The sequence below is a fragment of the Bombus pascuorum genome, chromosome 4 (genome assembly GCF_905332965.1).
Source record: "Bombus pascuorum chromosome 4, iyBomPasc1.1, whole genome shotgun sequence".
Classification (NCBI taxonomy): Eukaryota; Metazoa; Arthropoda; class Insecta; order Hymenoptera; family Apidae; genus Bombus; species Bombus pascuorum.
Genome location: NC_083491.1, coordinates 4,388,084 through 4,409,780, shown reverse-complemented (window position 1 = coordinate 4,409,780; position 21,697 = coordinate 4,388,084). Strand labels below are relative to the sequence as shown.

General features: G+C 30.9%; 3 protein-coding genes across 9 annotated transcripts; 2 read left to right on the top strand and 1 right to left on the bottom strand.

Moving 5' to 3' along the window:
- The first annotated feature begins 2,978 nt into the window (after positions 1 to 2,978).
- On the top strand, positions 2,979 to 5,176 carry LOC132906264 (2',5'-phosphodiesterase 12-like). The gene is made up of 6 exons (XM_060958282.1): positions 2,979 to 3,823; positions 3,898 to 4,037; positions 4,116 to 4,402; positions 4,478 to 4,630; positions 4,703 to 4,823; positions 4,898 to 5,176. The coding sequence occupies exons 1-6, from the start codon at positions 2,994 to 2,996 to the stop codon at positions 5,158 to 5,160; spliced, it is 1,794 nt and encodes a 597-aa protein (XP_060814265.1). The 5' UTR covers positions 2,979 to 2,993; the 3' UTR covers positions 5,161 to 5,176.
- Positions 5,177 to 5,293: 117 nt separating this feature from the next.
- LOC132906268 (RNA-binding protein 39) lies at positions 5,294 to 13,765 on the bottom strand. Of its 5 annotated transcripts, XM_060958295.1 has the most exons (10): positions 13,626 to 13,760; positions 13,468 to 13,541; positions 13,129 to 13,202; positions 11,055 to 11,119; positions 9,021 to 9,344; positions 8,348 to 8,555; positions 8,014 to 8,280; positions 7,760 to 7,935; positions 7,519 to 7,689; positions 5,294 to 7,292 (listed from the first exon to the last, which is right to left on the bottom strand). In XM_060958295.1, the coding sequence occupies exons 3-10, from the start codon at positions 13,144 to 13,146 to the stop codon at positions 6,995 to 6,997; spliced, it is 1,527 nt and encodes a 508-aa protein (XP_060814278.1). In that variant the 5' UTR covers positions 13,147 to 13,202; positions 13,468 to 13,541; positions 13,626 to 13,760; the 3' UTR covers positions 5,294 to 6,994. The 5 variants fall into 5 exon arrangements, with proteins under 5 accessions (XP_060814278.1, XP_060814276.1, XP_060814277.1 ...); XM_060958293.1 differs by lacking the exon at positions 13,129 to 13,202 and having other exon boundaries at positions 13,626 to 13,765; XM_060958294.1 differs by having other exon boundaries at positions 13,468 to 13,760.
- Positions 13,766 to 14,512: 747 nt separating this feature from the next.
- On the top strand, positions 14,513 to 17,449 carry LOC132906283 (cytochrome c oxidase subunit 6B1-like). 3 transcript variants are annotated; one of them, XM_060958334.1, is made up of 3 exons: positions 14,513 to 14,626; positions 16,955 to 17,071; positions 17,157 to 17,449. In XM_060958334.1, exons 2-3 carry the CDS (start codon positions 16,962 to 16,964, stop codon positions 17,323 to 17,325), a joined length of 279 nt encoding a protein of 92 aa, XP_060814317.1. In that variant the 5' UTR covers positions 14,513 to 14,626; positions 16,955 to 16,961; the 3' UTR covers positions 17,326 to 17,449. The 3 variants fall into 3 exon arrangements, with proteins under 3 accessions (XP_060814317.1, XP_060814316.1, XP_060814318.1); XM_060958335.1 differs by having other exon boundaries at positions 14,528 to 14,626; positions 16,952 to 17,071; XM_060958333.1 differs by lacking the exons at positions 16,955 to 17,071; positions 17,157 to 17,449 and adding an exon at positions 15,574 to 16,910 and having other exon boundaries at positions 14,523 to 14,626.
- Positions 17,450 to 21,697: the final 4,248 nt, after the last annotated feature.

Genomic DNA, 21,697 nt, shown 5'->3' with positions numbered 1-21,697 from the left:
AACGCCTATCCTCCCGGCTTTTAACGTAATGCCAACCTTAAATAAAGATACGCACGGTTGTAAAGAAAAACAAATTGAAACTTGGAGCAAGAAGAATATCATTCTATCGACATCTGACATACTGAATCGACGTACTAAATCATGTACATTCGTATACTTATATCGTTACAACTTTGAAAAATCTCAAATATCAAAACCCTCCTATATCAATTACCAGCAAAACAAATATCTTAAAAACAGGAAAAAGCAAATTTCTACAGTAACCGACTGATAATCACCCATATCATTACATATGATGAAACACGCAAATCAAAGTTAGCTATCATAAACAAGTGATTCGCTATAGCGGTTGTAACTGATCAATGTACACTAATAATATAATATCTTGATACGATTAAAGGTGAATATATAACATATGGCACGATCAACGACCGATCGACAAAATGTTATAATTTGCAACAGGCACAAAATTGTCGTCCAGTATCGATCAATTATTTAATTAGTAAATTTTTGTCTAAATAATTAACGATGTAAAAAAATATTTATTCAAATCCTATCTTTACATGTATAGCAAATAAAATAATATTTTCTCGGTCTGTGCATCCAACGTGTGCCCAACCTTCACATTCGTCATTTTTGGAACATTGAAAACAACAGCATTCTATCTTTGGACCATTTTATTTTTGAGAAGTAGTTCCGAGCAATCACTCTCTTTCTAACTGTTTTGGAATTTCAGACATTTTTCTGTGGCAAAACTTTGAAAGAAGATTACATAAATATCTCTTAATTTAATTTCAGTTCCCAACAGATTGAACTTGAAAAGATTAAAAATATTTTGCCTGGACTGGTCGATGACTGATTGGATGGTAATGGACGACAGTTGGATGGTCGCAATAAGATAACAAATTATTAATTAATAGTTAAATTTTGTATACCACAGTTAAGTAAAGAAGTATTGAGAAATAATTGAATAGTAATTTGAAAATTTTCTATTAAATCTAAACGTGCAAAATTATGATGATTACACTGATAACTTGACTCAAATTAGCCCAGACAAAACTTGATAAAACTAGATCGATAATTTCCATCTTGAATTTTCATCTTACTATTTGAAAATATCTACTTTACCATCGCATTCTAAGTTTTTAATATGCTGTGAGTAAAACAATGACACACATCAAAAGTGCGAACTGAGAGAATCTATAAAACTATAGACGAATCAAGTAAAAATAATAGGAGAGATCCCATAGAATTATGAAATAAGAAGAAATTAAAAACAAATGCTTTCCTATCTTACTTCGTATAATCGCGAATTGTGAAAGTTTATTTTTACCAAAATTTCAAACTTTCAATAAGAGGTGATTAAGACAATAAAAGTTAAGATAAATAAAAACTCAGATGTTGAAAAATACTGATAGCTAATAAACTGGGGAACACAAAATCGCAACCTTACCAATGACACAAGTTTTGACAAGATTTTACCCATTCTACTTTATCCATAGAACGTAGAGTTTCATAACTGACCATCGGAAAGAACTTGGTCGCTCCAATGATACCAACCGATATTTTACAATTATAATATGAAGATGTCTAATAATTGTTCATTCTAACGCAGAATTATATGCAACGTATATATTATCGTAAGATAAACTTCAAGGAATACAATGACAGCTTTTTAAGCTTCTGAAAATGATATTTTACTCAAAAAGAACTACAAGGTAAAAACCTACGTCATCTCTATTCATACAGAAATCAATAAAACTATTTAATAAAGCTAACTACAATCGCGAGCCAATCAGCTCGTATTATTTCTTATATAATTAATAATTGTATTACGTACTGTAATGCGATTAGTAATCGTATATGAAATAATACTGATTGCCCGAGTTTCACTGGCATGGAGATTGCTGCGACCCTCTCTGTACACGATCCCACCCACCCTCCTTTTACGCACAACAATTTATTCATTTAAAACATCAATTTATAAAAACAAAATTCTCCTCCTGGTGTGCGTTTGCAAAACGATCAATTCCTTGATTGTTATGTGAAACAAACAACGAAAAGAGTTTTAAGGAAATTTTAAGGAATTTTCTATTTATCCACCTTACTACATTTAATCCTCGATCGATATCTTTGGATTGGAAGTAAATCAGTATAGATTAGAATTAAATTGCTTAATTTTAGGGAATTTTATTTCTATCTATATTCTGCAGTTTACTTGATAAAGATGTTTTATTGTGTAAATTATGTTATACAAGTAAATGGTCAATATGTTAAATTGTTAGCAGTTAAAGTTAGCAGTTAAGTTGTTTGCGATTATAGAATATCTATTCTATATTCTATCTACATTTATTTTATATTTTATTAGTAATTTCATAGAAAACTTTAATTTTAATTCAAGCCGGCACTATATTGAATCGATAGCGCCACATGTAACATATTCCTATGTCTATGATTCATAGGTGATCTCCAAAAACATGGAATACGAAAAAACATTGCATATTACGTACATTTTGTACCTTGGCTAAGGTACATATCACAAATATGGTAGGCGTTGTATCGTTGGTGTATGCATGCATGTATGTATAACACAAACGGACCTATACCTTCTCCGTGATGTAAGATTTATTCTGCACTACAGATTATAGTACAGACGAGCTATATATTACACATATGTACATATTAATTATGTTACACATTATAGACTTCCCTTACCACTTTAATGTCATTCCCAACATTACGGATGTAATATATAACCAATGTAATCAACCATTGATAACATATATTTTATAAGCTTGCATTCATATCATGACGATAGATGGCACTTTAATAGTTTCGAGCACCATTTCTGGCAGTAAGAAAATAATTTTGGCAAGTAGCTTTTATTGCTCAAACGTGTATTCGTCGTTTTTAAGATTTATATTACAAGCTTTTCTAAAAAAAATACATAGATTTTCTACATAAAAAGTAGATAGAAATCATGTTTATGTAAAATGTTAATTTTAAATCGTACTTTCCATTTGAGGTGCTTAACCCCTTTTTTATCTATTTCAACAATTCATCGACAATTTTTAATAAATTACTCACAACTAGTGACAAAATTAAACATGAATGAAGCTCTTTTATTTCACGAAGAGGGAAGTAAGGACTTTAAGATGTCGTTTCGTTACATCAATCCCGAATTAAACGTCGATAGACAATTCAATTTTCAAAGACAGGTGGATGAATCCATAGATTATTTTGTTCAAAGAATAAATAGGAATATTAATACATATTTAAAGGAAAAAATTCACCGAAGACTAAAAAGGCAGGACAAGCATGTAACACCCGTACAAAGCTTAAAAAGTGATGTTGAAGATAATATAAAATTTATAAGAAATGACGCTGTCCTTAACGGTGATCTCACATGTCAAACAATCTTAAACAATTCATTGGACATAAAATTAGTTATTTTCGATAAGGAATATATATTAAAGAAAAATGCACCTTCCGTTACTAAACTAGAACTACCATCGAGCATTTTAGTTGATTTTCCAGTTTATCCTTCTAAATTTGGAGGAACAAATATAGACAAATCAAAATCAATTTTTAACTGGTATAAAAATGAAAAAAATAAGTGGATACATCTAAGAGAAGGATTTTTATATGTTCCAAGTTCTTCTGATTTAGGATGCAAATTGAAAATATCATGTATTCCAAGGAATGATGTGGAATCTGGACCTTCAACAGAGACTGTATCAAATAATATTGTAGAAATTGGACCTGGTTTGTGTCCTTTTAATACCAGACATGCTTTTACTAAAAATAAATTGTCAGGTAAAAGGTAAGTTTTAAGTGAAAATATAATTTCCAATTTAGTTACATTCATTTAACATAATTGTTAAACTGAAATTTTAGTTTCAGAGTAACTTCATACAATATACTAGCGAATGTATATTCAGAAACTTCTGTCTCTAAGGATACTTTATATCCATACTGCCCATATTATGCCCTATCTATGGATTATAGAAAATTACTAATTTTTAAAGAATTAATAGGTATTTTTTTAACTAGATTATATCAATGTTTTAAATTGAAAATAAAAAAATATAAATGGTATTGTTAAATTTCTGTAGGATACAATAGTGACATAATATGTCTTCAAGAAGTAGATAGTTCAGTATATGAAAATGATTTGCAATTTTCTTTAAGTATACTAAACTATGGTAGTACATATAATTTAAAGAACGATTTACGGGAAGGTCTTGCAATATTTTATAATCAGGACAGGTTTGATCAATTGTCCTGTGATTACAAGGTTATTTCTCAAGGCACAGATTTAGATGAATTTAATACTGTTTGGACGCAAATTCAGAACAGCCACGTAAAGCAAACATTCTTAAACAGAAATACGATTATTCAGGTACTAGAATAATTACACTTTATTATTAAATATGATTTATTAATAATTATTTATGATATATATAATGCATTATAGACAATAACACTTCGATCTAAAGAAAATCCTGAAATTTTAATTGTTGGCAATACACATTTATATTTCCGTGTAACAGCCGATCATATACGTTTGTTACAAGCATATTATGGTTTATCATATTTACGCACAGTTGCCAAAAAAGTGAAAGAGGAGGTACTTGCAAAAACTTAATCGAATGAAAATTGAAATGTTTAATATGATTAATGACGCATTAAAAACTTACAGAATCCTGAATGTAACGTTAGTATTTTATACTGTGGTGACTTCAACAGTGTCCCAGAAAGTGGCGTTTATCAATTAATAACTCAAAATTACATACCAGAAGATCATGCTGATTGGAAATCTGGTTAGTTTTATGGTTTTTATATAATAATTTCTATAAACTTTGATTTATAACAATCATATTCTATTATATCATAGATGCTGAAGAACATGTACAAAATGTGTCTATTAAACATGACATGAACTTGTCTAGTGCATGTGGTACTCCAGAATACACAAATTACACAGCTACCTTTTCTGGTTGTTTGGATTATATATTTTATCAAACGGATTATTTAGCAGTTGAACAAGTTATACCATTGCCAAGTAAAGAAGAACTTAGTGCGTATACGGGTCTTCCATCTATAGTGTCACCAAGTGATCATATATCATTGTGTGTTGATTTAAAGTGGTCAAAATAAAAATATATACATAGCACTCTATCGGCGTTCTTCAATTTATTTCAACAGTATCATTTTTTAATATTTTTGTTACTATCTCCTCTCAAGAGATTCAATCTGATCATACGTAATTCAAAATATAAAAATATGTAAATTTTCAGTTATTATTAATTTATTAAATAATTTCAACTTTTTGTAGAATTTTTATAAAACGTACACAATAAAATTACTTTTCAGTGTTTTTCAAAATAGTATTTGTAATTGAAGTTACGATACAGCGAATAGTTAAAAAATAATCTTTGTATTCTAATCTAAAATAAGAAATGAAAATCTTATGTATACTACAATCTACTTAAATTATTCCGTATTTTAACGAATAAAGTTAAAGAAATATTGTTTGCGCATTTACATTTGTATTCTAGAAGAGGATTTTACATCCATATGGTACTATCACATTAATTTTTTAATTTATGATTATTACCAAAGTGCACATTCACATTTTAGTAATATGAGATAGCAGTAGTATCACTACATATATGAATGAACGATGATAATTTACAAAATTTTTTACATAGATTATATTATAATGGATTTTTTAAACTAACAGAGGCCTGCAGGGTAAATAAAGTTTGTTTTTTTTTTTATCGTCTATCTAATTACACGTAACAGTTATAATAAGCTTTGAAAAAACAATTTTATGGTGCTCCATAAGTTTCACAATGCTAAAATTCTATATCTAAATAGAACCTTTCATCTCATCTCATCGACTTAAAGTGATCTGACATAATATTAATTATTCATTCACAACGAAAAATACTAGTTTGTTATTTATTTCTTTAGATAGTATAATGTTAAAAATTCGGCTAACTATTAAATTACTCTATAATTCGAAAGGTCATTATATATAATTAAATAGATATATGAAAAACTACTGTATAAATTAGTACCTTAATCTTTAATTTTGTGATCTTTTTATGCTTTCGAAAATATTAGAAATAATGCCTATCGTACTATTGCTTTTAGTAAGATATATCTGTTAAAGAAATTCATTACCTGCAGACCTGTGCCTAAAAAAACTTTTCTATTCATCCCATTAATATAACACCATCTACTTGGTTTTGTATAAAGAACGTGTGCCGTGCACATTTTAATAACTTTTTTTTAATGATCGGAAAATTTTAAAGAAAGGTGTGTATATATATATATATATATATATATTTTTTTTATATATGTATATATTACCACCTCCTACGCCTTTGCACTGGAATTACAATCTATTAATGTTTCCACTTTTTTCAAAATTTACTTAAAATTTAATTTTACTCTAACAGGTTAAGCGTCGAAAGTTGTTCAACTGTGTAGTTATTACAGGTAATAAAAAAGAATACTTAAGTAAGGATCTATTAAATAACGTATTTAACAAATAAGGCAATGATGTTTTTCCATATCTTATTACACTGAATTTGTTAAAATATAATTCGATACGTGAATACACGTAAATGCTCTTAAATCATTGTACACATATGATATTAATGAACAACTATTTAAAGGGTAATTTCACGCTCGTACTCTAATAGAGCATCTAGAGATGTATTGAGAACAATTTTTCAGCGTTTACTAATTGGTCAAAATCCCTAATATCGAATGAGAGCTCTTTACAAAGGTAGTTATCTTTATGAACATATGAGAGTGTCACGCAGATGTGTTTTGTGATTGATAATAATACCTGTATGGCTTGAAACGACACTTAAACGAATCTGTTATAGTAACAAAAATTTCCTTTCGGTTACCAGTAAGAAAAGATGTAATACTAGAATTTACATATTTGTAATTGGCGTTTGCGCACTGCTTAAGATCACATTCCCCTTCGCGGAGCACTCGGAACTAGTAATTGTAAAGCCGTCATCGCGTCTGGGAACAGTGAGTGATAATTTACAACTGGCACGTAAGCAGCTGTAATTACTCTACCAGCAAACCATCTACCATGTAACGAATTGACAGCCGCAACTGCTGTCGCTATTGACGGGCACTTAACGTAAACGTTACCCTGAGGTGAGGCTTGGTCCACGTACACATGTAATACACCACCGTGTTTGTTGCATTCTTCGATGACATCATCACGAATTTCTTTGGCCCAATTCGGATTTGTTTCACTGAAACGAAAAATCATTCTGTTTGAATTTAATCTGTGCATAATTATTAAACAAATTGTAATTATTTAACGGAGTGTTACGTTATCATTTCTGAACATACATATAATGATATGCATGGGAAATATTTTAAGATAACATAATTTATCTAGCATATTCGTTCCCCCAGTAAAAGAACTGATCTAATACTAGGTCTACAGATATGCCTATTATATATTACGAAAATTACTTTTGTGGGTCGAACATATTGGATAACATAAAGCACTGTGTCGCTATAGGAGGAGCAGCTTGTGGAGGTGGTTGTGGTGTTGACATAACTGGAGCCATATTTAGTGCATTTGCAGCCGCAGGGGGGATTTCAAGTCCAGTTCCCTCCGCTAATTTAAACATTAGCTGTAACCTAAATATTTTTAATATTAATTAGTAACTTATTAAAATGCAAAAAAATGATCAATATAAGAATATTGTACCTTCCAGTAGCACCAAGATCGATACCACTTCGATCTAATTCGTCTGTGTCAAGAAGAGATGGACCCTGTATTAAGTCTGTACGTTCTGTAACATTACCAACTTTCATAGGTCTCCCAGCAAGTTCAAAACCATTCAACTGTTCCAAAGCTTTTTTTGCATCATCAGCATTTCTAAACTATAATAAAAATAAATATATTTTAAAGAAAATACTAATATTATGATTAAATAATCTATAATATATTTTAATATATACAGTCAAGAATCCATAGCCTTTGCTTCGACCGGTTTCCGGATCCATGATCAGTTGAATGTTATCAATTTTTCCAAACGGTTCAAAAATACCGCGAAGCATATCTTCTGTAATATTAAAATGTAGAGATCCAACATATAGCCTCATAGGTCCAGTCTGACCTTTTGGCATTAGATTTGGCATGGAATTACCCATGCGATTCTTTTCAGCTTGAGTGTGTTGTACTACTATGGGAACACCGAGAAGCTTCTGACCCGACAAACCAAGTGCCTGCGAAAATAATGAAATAATTATAACAATAAACATAATATAAGATATAAATTATATATTAACTCACCAATGTCACACTTTCAGGATCCTTGAACTCTACATATGCTATACCCTTAAATCTTCTTGTTTTGTTGCATGTGATTAGTCGGACATCTTGAACTTTGCCCACACTCGAAAAGAATTCTTCCAAATCTCGAGCACGTATACGCTGACTTAATTGCATACAGAACACCGTTCTGGCGTCCCGTTCCTCTGGTGTTAGCTCATCATTTCTGCTAAAATGAATATAAGACACAAAAAATTAAAAACATTGACATTCTAAAATTTATCACACAAAAAATTATAAACACAAAAGTGATGCAACCCTAAGTTGCACGCTTTAACACGTTGACTGCCACGACACCCGACCGACAGCAAGGTCACCCGATTTCAGCTGGCGCTTATTTGACTACTTACGAAGGATCGTCGTAGATATTTGAAAAGATATTCTAGAGGAAATAATAAAACTATTTAATTGTTATAAAAGTAATACGAAAATGGTTTATTAAAAAAAATTATTTACTCGCATTACTAAAATATCGATGGGAGTACCTAGCAGAGAACATTTGGTACTGTGGCACGCGTGGCAGTCAATGTGTTCAAATATTTTGTGGAAAAGTTTTAAATTTTGAAATATGTTATTCTTATATTCTTAGGCTATTCTGCATATTCTATCTAATAATGAATTCATGCAAACTTACATGCCAAGGGGACTGACACCCTTTCCAAATGGTAGTCTTGCTCTGGGAAGTGTAATTGGTGTGAGGGATCGCTTCCTTCTTCTGTCTCGATCTCGGTCTCTATCCCGTCGATCCCTATCTCTATCGCTGTTATCCCTGTCTCTATCACGGTCTCTCCGATCTCTTGATCTTGATCTACGTCGACGGTCACGATCACGATCACGATCGCGCTCTCTATCTCTGTCACGATCTCGATCTCTGTCGCGATCTCGGTCGCGATCGCGACGATCTTTCTCCCGACGGTCCCGTGATCGAGAGCGGGAACGAGAACGATGCTTGCTCTTCCTGTAAAAAAACGAAACCAATAAAGTGTACTAAGAAGTTTTTTTAATAAAACCTATAAAACTAATCTGTATTTCATAATGTATGTACATGATATAGTAAATCTGAGTAAATAATAAACGGAGCTTGATAATTTTAAGCTTAATCTGTACAATATAATTTTTTAAATTGTAATATTTCCACTTATTAATCCGAACCCTTAGTGGTAAAGAAGTTTCTAAAATTAGCTTTTATTTTCACAGTACGACTTAACTGATATAAATAATCAAATAAGTAAATAATCCTAATATTAACCCTTCGCGGACTACCGCCGCATATATACGTTCTGCGTAAACCATCAATTTAGCCGAGGAACTCATATATGCGTTTGGCCAAAACAACTGATAGAACCGAAAGATATATATGTATCCCACATAAACGCGTCGTTATGGTCGAGAAGCTCGTATATCTCATATATTCGTATATATAAAAGACTTATATGTAGGTCATTTTATTTATCCTGTGTCTAGAATTTGACATCTTGGAGTGCTATGAACGAAAATCACGTCTAAGCAAAAATGTGCGCTAGGAATTTTAAATGACTATCGCCGCAGCAGCTCGGCCCTACGGTACGGTTGACTTCGAACCGTCTGCAAAGGGCTAATAATTTTTCATTAAATTGTATAATTAAACACATGTGGTAAAAATAACCCAATCAATATATTATAAAATATAACATCTGTACAAGTGTTATTGCATGTTTTAATCATCATATTCTATTTTGTTTAATGATCCTTTTTTTTATTACATTTCAGATTTTTAACATAATCTGTAGCACAGATATTCTTCCTAAATACTTACCATCTTCAGGTCTAACCTTTGGAATTATGAAAATAACCAGCATTTACACTAATTGTATGGGGTCTATAACAAAGAGAATATAACTTCAAACAGTTATATGTATGTACCAAATGACTAATTTGAAATATTCACATACAATCGAATATGTATTTCAATCTATAAGGCTAAAGGTTCAGATAAAGTAGTTATTTACAGACACATGTGTTTTATCATATTGTAAATCATGCATTAAAATTCAATTTTAAGCTAATTTAAAAAATCTAATACTTCGATAAATTTTTTTAACAACAGATATTTCTCTCGTAAAACAAGGATTTCAAAAAATTCAATCCATTTACTTCTTCATTCATGTTTTTTCATCAGATGTAATTTTTACTTAAGTTTGTTCAGTTAATAAAAACAACTATTATAATAGTATTATATAAAAAATGCATATAATAATATAACAAGAACAAAATAATTAAACTTATTTATTTTGTGCTCCTTACCATTTTTACTGAAATTATAGTAATTTTTGGATAAGTAATCATGAAGCAAGTCTTATTATTACTGATTAACCAAGATAAACTACAATTTTTTATGAGATTCAAACGACAGATAGAACAATGAAATTACATTGGAAGATATGAAAAGATAACAAAGCATTCAGGGTTTGCAACAAAAATCAGTGACAAATTAAAGGCACATGTTTGAGCATGACCAATTATCACTTTCGTTACTGATTCGTTACTGACATGTAAAGTCATTACCGTTACTTGTAGAAATAAAACATTTATTTATATATTTTAATGAATTTAATGGTTCAAACATTAATTCTAATAGTAAGCACAAATTGTGTTTACAAATTGATTATAATAAGTGAAATATGCTTACCCAGATGATTTACGGCTAGACCCATTCTCCTTGGAAGATTTGTCTTTGGATGAGGAGTCCTGCTCCTACGAACAGCAAACAGTTGAATGCCATGCCAGCCAGCCGATGTGGCAGGGACGCGCGAACAAGGGGACAAAAAGCAAATCATAGAACGTTAGTAAATTTTATAAAGATAAACTATGTACATGTTGTACAATTTAAATTTTGACAATAGTTTCAAAATAAAATATGTCTCAATAATGAAGTTCTGTCTTCTGTTAAAAAAAACTCTTTTTAACCATGTAGATAACTCTCCTTTGAACACTGTTATCGAAGATCTATTGCTGCTGGATGATGATGCACTCTCGTGCTCTTTCTCTTTTTCCAGGTAGATTATATTGGTCTGAGGGGGCTAAGATGAGGACACAGAGAAGAAAGAGAGAGAGAGACAGAGAGAAACGGGGCGAGCATAGTGTTGCGACGCCTCGCACACACCTGGCTCAAACTTACCAATCGTTTTATCGGGTTTTAGGAAAGCATTGCAATCTTGGGTTGAGCATGCCTTGGTCTTAAACTACCAATGGCCAACCACACATCCTTTTTCTTCTGCAAAAGAGAGCCCTCATCAAAGACAGTACGTTTTTAATGTAACACGAAATGTGAACCCTAATTGCTAACCTACAACCCCTGCATGTATAATTGATTTAACTATCTCATAATTAGGAACAAAACGATCAACGATCATTTGCAGCTTCCAGTAGATATACCACAAGATGATTTAGCTGTACAGAGAAAATGTTTCACATGATTAAAAGCGAACATACACATGGTATATGGCACTAATACAATGAAATGATGATAATGGTGTTACATGTATATGTTACGGATGTTATATCTTTTAATCTACCATGAATATAAAACTAATCCTCTAGTCAATTACCAATTCTTCAGTAATATTGATTGTACAATTCCAAAACATTTTCTCATTTGAACCATATAACTTATTTCCTGCTTGCCAATTTACCATGCATTTTGTTTGTGAAGTACTATATCAATGTACATTCAAATTTTAAATGAGACAAATAATGTTATGTTGATGGAAAGTCTTAAATATTATAAAAGATGAGAACACCATAAGCATCTTAGTGGACTACCATTAATAATTGTAGTCATATAGTTAAAAACAAAGGTCTACCACATGATGAAAAAAGTAGACTTTAATAATATACATGTTTTTGGAGTTTTGAATAACATACATAACACATTGAAAAAACATATTTAAATATTTAGCAATCTCAAATTGCTAAATAGATTAAATCTGATTATTGCATCTGCCCTGTCTATAAAACATGTAGAACTTTCAATAAGAACTATTTTGTATCTCTTGTATTATACACATATATTGTAATTTAATATCACAAATATTCATAACAGTTAAAATACAATTCTTCATTAATACCACTGTTCCCTTTAATTTTAGAGATCTTAAACAATTATAACATATGATTCCCTAAAAAAGGGAATCAATATATGATTATAAATAAGATGTATAAATAAAACTCCTATGAATTAAAAGAAAACACAGCCAATGTGAAACTGCTTGAAATTTTAAAATCCGACAAATACCTTTGTTGTTCCTCCTAACAATGCCGAAGGTACATAGTAAAAATCAATAAATATTATGCCCTTCTACTGCAAAAAATACTATAGACAACGATTTTATTGATTCTACATATAAAAGCTATTCGATGCTTACACAAATAAGTTGATTCATTTTACCACATATAAATGTTATAAAGATAAATAGAATAGCATGGCACATGGCAGAACAGCACCTAACAAATCCATCTTTCATTTCTACATTTCTTTTTCTGTTTTGTTTTAAATAAATTAATATAAACAACCTTTATACTTTGCATGTGTATTTTCCTTTGTCTCTCTATAACCGTAAAATGGTGGCGGTAACAATTCTATCTACGTCGTAAAATAATAAACGTTACGATTTCTGAGAAAAAAATTAGAAAAAAAAGATCAGAAATAGATAAAGAAAAAAGAATTAAGTAAAAATGATGTTAGTGATGGCTTTTCTTAATACCTCGTATTTCAAGTGCATTCTAGGAACTCGCTGCCGAACATCCTACGAGCGCGAGGGTACATGTTACGTACCATCTATAAGTACAGAAAACGGAGGTATTGATCAATAGTCCGTATGAGACAAGGGCGTACTTTGTTCTACATGTATATATGGGAAGGAAAGGACGATTCATATTTTTCTCGATCGCAACACGACAGAACATACCCGGAACGGTACGGCGCCGTATGTGTATTCTTGCGCGTCGAGATTAGGTAGACTTTATAGGACAAAAAAAGTCAGGATCTCGAAGGAGCAAACCGAGACAAACAAAGAAGTAGAGAAAAAAAAATTAAGCCTTACCCCCTTCTTATATGGCGCCTCCAGCATTGCCTCGACATCCAAATCCTCCGCCATTGCGCGAGTCGGTGAGCTTTCTGAAATACCACGCATTAGCACTCGATAATCTAAAATACGGTGGTCGAATTGAAAACTCTATGAGGATATTGTGTATAACGTACAGACTAACGAACGCTCGCATACGATTTAAACGTTTAACAATTTACTGAAAACGCAAGATCGACAAGGAACGTTAGGGAACAAGAACGCAATCATATGCGACGATGACCAAAGAAAATGGAAGACCGGATGTGAATAAACGAATCAAGCGCCACCTTCACGGAAGTGCCGAATGCATTATTTTTGCAATTGAGTTCCCAAGTAACCATAACTCTACAACCATTATTAAAATGTTCCTGGAGATTCTTGATTGACTTTTTACTAATAGATTTCATATTTTTTATTTGATAATTATATGTAGAATATCGTCCGAAAATTGAGTCCTATCTAGTTACGAGACATCAACATGGAAGACAAGAAGATCCTCGTTCTGCGCATGCCTAACATTTTATAAATGTGTCAGACAGAAAGAAATTTATTTTACTCATCTCTGTCTGTCTCGTAGGAACGAGGTTCTTGTTGACCTTCCATGTTGATTTTTCACAACTAGACACGACTCAATTTTCAGACGCTTGTCCCTAGCAAGTGTCGAGAATTGAATTATATGATCGTACTCCCAACAGAACTTATTTAACAGAAAATAGATAAACTATAATAATTTAAAAAATTCACGAATGATTTTATATACGTATATATTTGTTACAAGTGTTTGTAAAATATTTACTTGAATTATTTATACTGTTATATATTATATATGCATATAAATATATGAATTACATTTTTAAAGTCAATTTGTATTTTATAGGTTATAAAAAAGAAAATGAGTCATATCATCAAACAGATCGATTATATTTTTTGTTAATAATAAAAAGATTTCTTGGTAAGAAATTCGATAGACAAATTTTGAGCGAACTCTATCGGAGAAAATTAGAAATATATCCTTCGCTCTAGAGCACATAGCACATCTCAGGATCAGTCTTAACTGTCCTAGGTGTACATGACGTAACAGATTGGCGCAGTTTGCCTAGTGGCCATTTTGTTTTCAATTGCACGGCTGATTAAGGTATTTTATATAAAGATATTTCGTGTAATTGTAGGCTATTTAGGCGATTAATGTAGTCGACGAAATATTTAAGAAAGTTTGAAAGGAATTTTACCTATATTCTTTACGACAACTATTTTATATGCTAATTGAAAATCCTATTTAGTTTTGAATAAGGTTTTTCTATCAAATTTCACGTTCTTTTTTCTCTTTCTCTCTTTATCCCCTTTTATATTTTTGTAATTGCTGATCTTGGTAATCTTTATTAAATAATGATGTCGTACGACATATAGAATAAAGCTGTTTTCCATTTTGACCATTTCTTTTTCCAGAGTATCAGAAGAAAAATTTATATTTAAATACATATTCGAGCATAATTTAACGTGATTAAATTTTTGGAAACTCTGATTAGCATCGGAAATACACTGAACATTAATTTTTAAGACATCAGACGTTATCTCATACGTTTACCTAAAAATGAGTATAAGTGTTATATACTCTATAATATCGTATTATTATCAATTGATTTAGATTGATAATTGTGTATAACGTAAATTATACTATTCCTAAAAATATTATAATCATTTATATACAATATAACAAAGTATAAGAATTGTAGAATTATATAACCACATAAAATTAAAATAATTTTAATCAATTGAAATAATTACTTATAATGAAATATAGAGATATAGATAAGGAATACAATCAAAGCTGAATTTCTATAATATATATTGCATTGTAAAAAAAAATAAATGGATGAAGTTCATATATATAGAAATTACTGAAGACAAAATCCTAGCTTTGATTGAATTTTGTTTGTATTAATGGCAATTTAAATACATTTTGATCTCTCGCTATAAGTCCACTTGTCTCTTGCATACGCGTACATTTAAAACCAATCAGATAAAGGCTTGGTAAGAAGAAATGAGCAGTGTACTCATAGAAGGCAGTTTCTATCCTTATAGGTGTCCATCTGTCCATTCAGCGTGGTGAGAGAGGCAACAATGGATTCAAAACGGCATGAACGCAGTTCCAAGTCCAATACAGATTCACCACCAGCTCCACCTTCGCCTCCTATGTATAGTGCAAGTTATACAACATATGATGGGTACAAAAACAGAATGTCGTCGCGCCGTTCACCTTCACCCTTGGAGTATAGAAGCAGTAGAACTTCCCGAAATGACTCGCCACAAGACAGACGTAGAAGAAGACGCAGTACATCAAAATCTTCTCCAACTAGATCGTACAAACGATCTCGATCACCCGATAGAGATAAAGATCGAGACAGAGATAGAGATCGATCGCGGAAATATTCCAGAAGAGATAGATCAAGGTCTAGGTCAAGAGGAAGATCGCGTTCTAGAGATAGGAGACGTAGTCGCAGTCGTAATAGGAGTAAAGATAGACATAGAGGTAGAGAAAGCCGCAGATACCATAGAGCACCATCGTACGAGTCAGATACAGCTGAAGATAATACAGAAACAACTGTATCTCATCCAGTTGTTCCTCCACAATCTAATGCTTTTAAGAATGATGGTAGTTTTATGGAAATGTTTAAAAAAATGCAGGAACAAATGCAACCTGCACAAAAACCGGCGACTTCTGTTTTGGAAGAAAAAACTGTTGTTCCTCCACCTTTGATGGTAGGAAAGAGGCGAGGAGGTAGAATTTTAAAAACTGGAATGGTTGCCAAACCAAAGACTGAACAAACTGTTGAACAACCCAAGGATGCTTGGTCACTCTATATGGCTGAAGTGAAAAAATACAGAGAAGTTTGCTGTCAGGAAGAAGATAACACAAGACCATTGGTTAAATAGCTGATTTTATTTTCAACCATTTTCCATTTTGTTACTTCGTTTTATCTACAATGAATGTGCTTTCGAAAGATGCTGTGTTCTCTTAATTACATCATGGTTGTATTTAAATATACAAGAATAGCTATTAACCTACTTTAAAAAAGAGCTCCATGTATACTAAAATTATTATTATTTACCAAGAAAAACTTCTATAGAAATGTATGCAAATATGAGGAAGCTTTTTCTTTTTTCAATTACTAGATAGAATGTACAGTATATGTTATTCGAAAATTATAAATATATAGTATCCCAAATTCTTAAATATTTCGAGTTAAAGAACATTATTAATGTAATATGAGAATAAAAACAAGGACTGCAGTGAGAAAGCAATTAATGTTTGTGATAGTGTACTATGTGATGCAAGAGACAAACTGACTAAAGCGAGAGACAAACATGTAGAGAGTTTGCCTTGTGGGAGAAAGGGAGGGTGTCAGATTGTAGTACTTTCAATAAATATAATACATTAAATAACTTGTAACTTGTTAAGCAGCATCAATATGGTTAAATATACAGAACTTGGAAATGCGGCAACAGTAGAAATCCCCGTCGATTTGAAACCAAGCACAGCACCATATGACCCAAGATTCCCAAATCAAAACCAGACAAGGTAAACAAAACATAAATTGATGTATTTTAATTCTTATAAATTGTTAATGTATAAGATTGCTTATTCCTGTTTATTTTGAATACAGATATTGTTACACTAGTTTTGTGGACTTTCAACGTTGCAAAAAACGACATGGTGAGGATTATGATGCATGTAAATATTTCAAAAAAGTATACAGTGCAATGTGCCCAAATAGTTGGATAGCAAATTGGGATGATCAAATTGAAAATGGAACTTTTCAAGGAAGCATATAATACATTAGAGGCATCACATTGTAACTGCCACTTTAGTAATGTTGTCTACACAATAACAGGAATTTACAATTTTACCATCCTGTTTGTAAAATAATACTGAATAAATTAATAATAGTTTAACTTCTATTGAGTTTAACTTCTGTTAATCGATACTTTTATTTCATTATAATTACTGAATATAAATAAAAGTTATACAAAATTTAAGTATTTCACTATTTTATAATTTTATGGATACAAATTGATATCTATAATAATACATAAACTTTTTTCATATTTTTAACCTCAAATCTAAAATTATTATTTACTATACATTGTTCACATATAATTTCAAGTACATACGATATTGCATAAATTAGTATATGTATTTTACGTCTTACGCTAAATAGTTCACAAAAAATATTAAATTAAGTCTACCATGAAAAGTAATACATAATTTGTAAGAAGTTATGTAAAAGCTGTCCTTGATTATGATTGTATATGTAGATCAAACTTTACATCTATTTTATGTGCGTAATCACTTAATATTAAAGGAGTATTTATCATATATTTTCATAATCGTAAGTCAAAATTTTCAGCTTAAAGGTCGTGGTTATAATACTTGCCTATACCAGAAGCATTCGATTTATTTGATTACACCGATTCTATTGCTAATGATTTCTCATTTATATAATAGAAGTTCTCGTTCAAATAAGTGAATTCGTTCAACAGCAACATATTTAATTGGACATTAAAATTTTATTCAGATAAATGGAATTTCATTGTATAGATGGAAAACTTCCCAATCTCAAATCCCTACTATAGACAATAGTCTCATAGAAATCATATATAGATTCGATAGAGTAATGAGGTAGGATTTTACCGTTTTAATGTTTTGTCCCATCCTGATATGCAAGTACATATCATCAGATATTATCATTATACGGAGAAGAAACTGCAAAAGTTCAATGGATTCAATGTCAATTTTTCCTATTTCCTTAAATAAAAGACAATATATACAAAAATAATTATTAAAATTTGATCAGCACTTGAACGAATTTGTACAATTTCTAATGATTTCATGTATAAAAATAGTATAACTAAATAGAAATAAAATAAATTTATATATAAAAATGTTAAAAATTTTTCACTTATACTTCTTATTTTTAAAAGTTTCTTTGTTTATTTTTCTTTCAGTACAGTACATACTGTTTACACCGAAGGATAGGATTTTTAAAAGTTTCATATTATTGAAATAAAAAGATCCTAAAGTACAAGAGTTTTATATAATAATGGTTAATGCTAAATAAACATATTAAAATGTATAATCATCGAAAAAGAAAATACACTAAAACCATACATTTTAGCCATAGCAAAATATAGTACCTCTCTGAGTCATATTAGGTATCATTTTTCTAGGGAGATAGACTTCTAGGGAACTCTCTTTCCAAATCTCTTTCTCTCTTTTTCACCGATAATAAATGAAACAAATAACTCATAAAATATCGAGATCTTTATATAGTAGGAATAGCGTTAGTTAATATTTAATTAATAATTAATATTACTGCATATGGATACTATTATAATTTCCTTAGTAAAAACGAATCTATGGTCAAATGATTCCGGTTGTTTCTGGACTAGTGCTACCCTTAGCGGCAAAGTGCTAAAGGTATTCCACGTTAGCATATACAAGAACCCATTTAGTTCCACCACAAATGAGGTATACTCACTATGGCTTTACGTTACAAGAGCCTATTTTATTGTACGGTTTTCCGGAAAAATTCATATTTCTCTATCTGAGATAGATAAGTATGAGAATAACAAAAATCACGCAATAATTAAGCATAGTTGCCTGAGAAAGAGAAATTAATTGTTTATTACAATGTTTTTTAGAGAAGAAAAGAAAATCTTTCATTTTAAACGAAATATGAATTAGTGGTATGATGTAAAAATTTCAATATATTCTTTATACACGACAATTTGTTAGATTTAACATTAAATTTACCTTTCTCGTGATAATATTTCTGTTATAATAAAACCTAAATTTCGTTTTAATAGTAATTTTAATACTTGATAGAATGTAAATAATATTTCTGACACGATGCATCTGCAGAAAAAGAATCTCTTGATATTTGTATGATCGTCATCCCTATTACGGGGAAGAGATTCTTCTCGGCGCACCGTAAAACTCGATGGCCCACCACACTCGAACAATATAACATTTTTTTTTTATTTAATTTGTACTTTACAATTTGTCCAACTGGACATTTGGTAAATTTTTCTAGCTTAATTGCTAAATAAGATGTGGATGGCTACCCCTGACGGAATACCATCTTCGAGTTTGACTATTTTATTTCTTTAGGTCAGCGGGGTGTTTTCTTTGTAGTCTTCTTTCTATGAGAGTTTCGCTCGCTTCAGCAGCCAGCTAGTTTGGATGTGTTGCCGTTCTTTCCTTGTATTTTTTTGCCTACCTGCCGATTTCTTCTTTGACCGTTGGTATTTTTAAGTTTTTGCGTATATCCTCGTAACAATTTAACATGATCCAATGTCAGACATCCTTGGGACAAAGTATGTAAATACAAATTCAAAAATAAAACCTTTTTATTTTTTACTTTTTCTAAATTAAACTTTTATTAACGCGTGTGTAAGATCTTTCTGAATAAAAGAAAACCAAATACGATATACTTTGAATTATATTTTTTTATTGATATATATTCAATTTTTATTTATTAAGTAAGCAAATGTGCTCTAAATTATATCGTGTTTGATTTTATTTTAATTAGAAAAATGTAACAAGTATGCTGGTAAAAGTTTCATTCATCACTATTTATTCCCCGTGGTTGATCGAATGTTATGATTTTTCGCGATTGGTTGGCGTTTGCACCGTTTTGTGCCGATTAATAAAACTAATTAGCTAGAAGAATTTGTTGGAAATAGCCATTGAAACGATTACTAAAGATTAGAAATGATAAGTAAAGTAACGTTAACGGGAATCAATTTGAGATAACAAGTAACTATTAGCTATGACAAGTAAGGAGTACGTATGACGAATGCCCATTTGGTGATAAGTAACGACTAAGGATGACAACTAGTAATGGTAATGATTAATAACTAGTGATTTATTTCTAAAGACAACCAATTCAGTGCATCCATAGCACGATGTACCCTTGACCTAGGGTAAAGAAATTGGTTGCTAGTAAACGGCGGCTTAGCAATAGGGTGATTTTGCCAGCTCAAAACCCGGGATTATAGAAAAACGGAAAACGTTAGGCCCAAGCCTATCGAGCATTTGGATTCCAGAAGATCCGTTGGGCTTTATAATATTTTGCTAGCAAAAAAATAACTAATGATCGATCCCTAACAAACGAATTTTCATTAAGCGACGCATATGAGCTGTAGGCCGGCCTGCTAATTAAATTTGTTTAATAGCGAACTAAACATAAAATGTTGTGTCATAAATTCAGTCGTTTGCATTTCTTAATTAAAAAAATAAAAAAAAGAAAAGATTGTTTAAGTTATGACTTAAAGGTCTCACATTGTCTTTATATATCTATGGGCCTTTATATGTCTGTGGACCTTTGTATATCTATGGGCCTTTATATGTCCATGGGCCTTTATATGTCTCTGTGGGCCTTTATATGTCTACGAGTCTTTATATGTCTATGGGCCTTTATATGTTTCCGAAAGTTTCGTCTTTCAACTGCCTCAGTCCCTCTGCCTCAGTATCTCTATTTTTAGTATATCTATTTTTAGTTCGTGCTTTACGATTTGTCCAGCTGGACATTTGGTAAATTTTTCTTAGTTCATTACTAAATAACATGTGGATGGCCATCCGTTTTATGAAAAGTGGTTTCCATTTTTGTAGTGTAAATGTAATATGGTTGCATTTATTGCGATTTGCTTTTATTTGTTTACCTTGCAGTCATTTTTCTATTTTTATGATATGCTCTTGTAGTAATATTTTTTTTTTTATTATTTAATTTGTACTTTATAATTTATCCAACTGGATATTCGGTAAATTTGTAGTAATGTTTTTATTCTTTCTGTTTTTATTATTTAATTTGTACTTTATAATTTGTCCAGTTGGACATTCGGTAAACGTCCTCGAATATCAGAATTTGGCTGTTGATATGTTGGCCGTGTACAGTATACAGTGCTGGACAAAAGTATTGGCACAGCATGATTGTTATGATAGAAATGCTTATAACTACTAAACAAATTGATTTAAACAAAAAACTTTTTGACGTATTTATTTATTATCTATTCTAGTTTATTACATAACAAGAGCAACAATATAAATAAAATAATACGCAAAATAATAACAAAAATATATTTTTTGAACATTTTATGGGTGGACAAAACTATTGGCACAGTAGAATATTTACGCTTATAACTA

Bases quoted from the DNA above. Each gene is read 5' to 3' on its own strand.
- LOC132906264 (XM_060958282.1), top strand. From the start codon at position 2,994: ATGTTAATTTTAAATCGTACTTTCCATTTGAGGTGCTTAACCCCTTTT. The intron at 3,824-3,897 runs GTAAGTTTTAAG...CTGAAATTTTAG, and splicing joins AATAAATTGTCAGGTAAAAG to TTTCAGAGTAACTTCATACA. The intron at 4,824-4,897 runs GTTAGTTTTATG...ATTATATCATAG, and splicing joins TCATGCTGATTGGAAATCTG to ATGCTGAAGAACATGTACAA.
- LOC132906268 (XM_060958291.1), bottom strand. From the start codon at position 13,557: ATGCGTGGTATTTCAGAAAGCTCACCGACTCGCGCAATGGCGGAGGAT. The intron at 11,120-13,467 runs GTAAGGCTTAAT...TGCTGTTCGTAG, and splicing joins AGGCGCCATATAAGAAGGGG to GAGCAGGACTCCTCATCCAA. The intron at 8,556-9,020 runs GTAAGTTTGCAT...TATTCATTTTAG, and splicing joins GGTGTCAGTCCCCTTGGCAT to CAGAAATGATGAGCTAACAC.
- LOC132906283 (XM_060958333.1), top strand. From the start codon at position 15,613: ATGGATTCAAAACGGCATGAACGCAGTTCCAAGTCCAATACAGATTCA.